The sequence below is a fragment of the Chaetura pelagica genome, unplaced genomic scaffold, assembly GCF_000747805.2.
Source record: "Chaetura pelagica isolate M959 unplaced genomic scaffold, ChaPel_1.0 scaffold174, whole genome shotgun sequence".
Classification (NCBI taxonomy): domain Eukaryota; kingdom Metazoa; phylum Chordata; class Aves; order Apodiformes; family Apodidae; genus Chaetura; species Chaetura pelagica.
Window position 1 is genome coordinate 3,414,606 of NW_009953722.1, and position 4,024 is coordinate 3,418,629.

A 4,024-nucleotide genomic window follows, 5' to 3' on the forward strand; every position below is an offset into this window, starting at 1 on the left:
CCTTTTCTGTTGTAGTTTCATTGCTAAAAAAATCTGTTCCATTGTAGAAGAAATTTATTTCAAGTTATTTAACATGAATAATACTAGTGGTAAAAAAAGGCAGAACGATTTACAGGCTAAAGATAAGTCAAGCAAAGAGGCAAACACAAAAATCCCCTTCCTCAAGGGAAACGGTGACAGAGTCAAATTATTTTGCTCATTCTTAAAGCCAGGAGTGACATCATCATCATCTCCCAGTATTTTTAAGTATGTTCCCGAAACCTGATGAGCTTTCTAAAGGCCAGCTTGAAATCTTCATTAAAGCTAGTGTACAGCAGAGGGTTGATGAGGGAGTTGACATATCCAAGCCAGGTCAAGAAGTCTGCTACTTCTGGAGATACAACGCAAATGTGGAGGCCCACAAGCAGCTCCTTGATGAAAAAGGGCAACCAGGACAAAATGAAAGCCCCTAAAATCAGCCCCAGGATGCGAGCAGCCTTTCGCTCCCGTGTCGTGGAGATCTGCTGCCGGTCACCAGCCAGGTCCAGGTCGTTCTCAAAAGGAGGGATCCTCACGGACGCGTTGATTTTATCAAACTCCGTGGTGGGGTCGGATGTGGAGAAGTCTGAGACGCAGAAGGTCTGCGTGAGCTTGCAGCTGGCAAAGGAGTTCTGGCTGTCGGTGCTCCGGTTGCTGAGGTGGCGGCTGGAGCCCCGCTTCTGGTAAAGGCTCTTTGCAGCGTGGTAAATCCTGTAGTACAGGATCAGGATCAAAGTCAGGGGGATGTAAAACGCCCCGAAGGTGGAATAAATAGTGTAGATGACGTGGTCGTGCTGAATGCGACACTCGCTGGGAATATTGACGCTGTGGTGATTCCTCCAGAACAAAGGGGGCATCGATATGAAAACGGAGATGGTCCAGACGGTGGCGATCATCAGCCCAGCCCTCCTCGCCGTTCTCTTCCTGGCGTACTCGATAGCGTCCGTGATTGCCCAGTACCTGTCCAGGGCAATGACACACAGGTGAAGGATCGAACACGTGCAACAGGTCATGTCCACGCTGAGCCAGATCTCGCAGATGAAGTAGCCCAAAGTCCATTTTTCTATCATGATGTAAGTGATGCTCAAGGGCATGACGAGAACGGCGACAAGGAGATCTGTCACAGCGAGTGAACATATTAAATAATTTGCTGGCTGGTGGAGCTTCTTGGTTGTGGAGATTGCTGCAATTACAGCAGAATTCAGCAGCATAGTCAAGGTTGTGATGGTGGCCAAGGTCAGGGTAACGAGCATCTTTTCAGTTACTGTTTTTGGCTTCGCAGCCACATTGGCTTCAGTGGTGCAATTTGTGAAATTCATTTTCCCCTCCAGGATGTACAGTGAAAGAAGAAGTTACTGCTTCAGGTAATGAATAGTTGCAGGTTCAGAAATCACCCATTTGCAACAGTGACAGAGATGTTCCAGGTGAATTTTTTTTATTTTATTTTTTTTTTATAATCCCATGTTCAACAGAGCAACAAAAAGCTTCCAGGTTTCCTCCCGTTTATTGTTTTCCTAGAAGATAAAAACACATCTGTTAATAAACCTAGAAACATCCCACCTTTTCGGAAAAAAAAAGTCCTATGCTTCTAATATTACCACCTGAAACAACAATTAACAAAAAGCTTCCAGGTTTCCTCCCGTTTATTGTTTTCCTAGAAGATAAAAACACATCTGTTAATAAACCTAGAAACATCCCACCTTTTCGGAAAAAAAAAGTCCTATGCTTCTAATATTACCACCTGAAACAACAATTTTGGTTTGTTTTTCCTTCTCCTGTCCTCTCCAGCCCTTTCTCCCCCTTTTTCTCTGCATTCATATTTAATTTCTTTTTCTTCTCTGAAGGACACTTTGTGACAGATTTCTAGCTAATGTGAACTGGTAATTTCTCATTTTGTTTTGGAGATCTGGGAGGCTGGACCAAGGGACATCCAGAGGTCCCTTCCAACAGACATTTCTATCAGGTCTGTGAATTATTGACACTGGGAGCTAGTCCTTTACCTGCTTGTTAAATAGGGTCCAGCAGATGAAAAGCTCAGGAAACCTGCCTTTTCATTTTAATTGCTATATGAGAGGGATCAATTATTTCTATTTATCACCTTTGGAAAAAAGAAGCAGAGCAGCCTATCTCAGCAAGGCATGCTAACATTTCATATTTTCTATTCTGCTTTTTCATATCCATGTCTGTACTCTTATCTTGGAAAAAGAACTTTAAAATTACTCTGGTCACCTTTAACATGAGGCTTTCAAACAATCTTTAAAGCTTTATGGAAAATGCTTAGCTCCTAGCACATCATTGTTGCTAGGAGCTTATAGAGTTTTGTCTAATCATTCCTGACATTTCACATATCCCACTGTGTGTGTCTTTAGAGGAGACAGACAAAAAAAAATTTGCCTTTGCTTTGAGTTTTCTATCAAATTGTGCTCCATGTCAGGCTCCCAGTTGTACCTGTAAGTTGCAAACAATAATTTTTATTTAAAAGGTTTAATTTTTTTTCAGGAGTCCATATAACTTCTTTTGTATATCCCAAACACTGACCGAAGGCAGAGTTAGCAGTCTGTGGGATGCAACTTGGGATACTGTCTGGGGCATTGTTTACTCATCTGTAACTTGGCACAAAGGATGTGGAAACCTGCAGCCTGAATCCTTTTCCATTAAAATAAACAGAAAGATTCCTTCCCATGGCTTCACTTCTGGAAGAGTAAGGAGTCCTCTAAGCTTCCTAGACAGGCAGGGGAATGAGATTGTGGATGCCAGAAATACTCTTGTTCCCCCTCAAGACAAGTCTCTAAGGCAGATGTTGTGAATCACACCCTGGAAATGCTGATCTTTCTCCAATTTGGCCACAAGTGGCACCTCCACAGATGCATTTGGAGTACATGCCTGATATTTAGATGGCTAAATTTAAGAGGTAAAACCCCTTCTTACTGACACTAGTGTGACTTGGATTAGGCTCTGAGAGAGAGTTTACACATGCAAGCTAATAAGGAATTAAGAATTTGAATGAGGAATTATGAATATAAAGCTAGTCAGCTCTGTGTGCATATGCTCTGATTCAGAAATGGAAGTGCCATCTTCTGAATGAGCTGCATTAAGAACAAGACAAACTAGAAACTTTGGAAAAAAAACCCTGTTCTTTGTATACAGGCTTTAGGAAAATAGATCTGTACCAATGTAGACTCTAGGTTAGCAAAATGTGAATTTTAAATTCTACCCAAGCTACAGCAGAGCCTCTCCCCCCACCTCAAACTCTCCTCCAATCTTCAGAAACTGCTTTAAAGTATTGATAGCCTTGGAGAAAACATTAGGCCTGATTACAAAGAATAGACTGGACAGGCCAGATGGAAATTAATCTATCAGTCTTCAGTCAGTCCTGTATTGGAAATGTCAATTTGGCCATTTAGACCTAATGCCAAAACTTCAGCTCAAAAGTTCTTCACAAATTGTTCATGGGAGTCTTACCCTGATTTCATTACTTTGCACCCTGTCTGACATTTGGACCAGAGAGGTTAAAGCAAAGAGGATTTATCTACCTCTCTGCACTGCTGGAGCATTGACCAGAAGCAACTGCATTCCATACACTTTTCTCAGCATCATCCCTTAGCAAGTGTGCCCTTATCCCCAAGCACAATCAAAGCTACTGGAAGCCACCATGGGACTCACACATCCTCCACAACCACCTGTTGATGTCGTTGATGCACAAGAGAGCTCTTGCTGCTTCTTGATGTAAGTAGCACGTCTGTCTGCTTGTCTTTCACTTGTATGGGAGCCCTGAAGCCCAGCAGTGCTGGTCCACACAATATTCTCTGCTGAGCACTGCCTACATGCATCTTTAATCCAGTAGGAACTGAATTGCTGTCATGCCCTCCTCAAATGGCTTTTGACATTGATGTAGCCTCAGGGAGGTCCTTTCTGAGCTCTACCCACTCTCTTCTCCACAAGGATACTCTGAAAAATACATTCTTAATTCCTAAATGAATTTGTCTTTACACAAACCCTATCACAC

At 42.5% G+C, this 4,024-nt stretch overlaps 1 protein-coding gene across 1 annotated transcript; it reads right to left on the reverse strand.

The window, feature by feature from the left end:
- Positions 1 to 242: 242 nt before the first annotated feature.
- HTR1E (5-hydroxytryptamine (serotonin) receptor 1E, G protein-coupled) lies at positions 243 to 1,337 on the reverse strand. Its single transcript, XM_010000521.1, has one exon. It carries the CDS (start codon positions 1,335 to 1,337, stop codon positions 243 to 245), a length of 1,095 nt encoding a protein of 364 aa, XP_009998823.1.
- Between the last annotated feature and the right edge of the window lie 2,687 nt (positions 1,338 to 4,024).

What these genes read in the sequence shown, in the direction of transcription:
- HTR1E (XM_010000521.1), bottom strand. Translation starts at nt 1,337, where the DNA reads ATGAATTTCACAAATTGCACCACTGAAGCCAATGTGGCTGCGAAGCCA.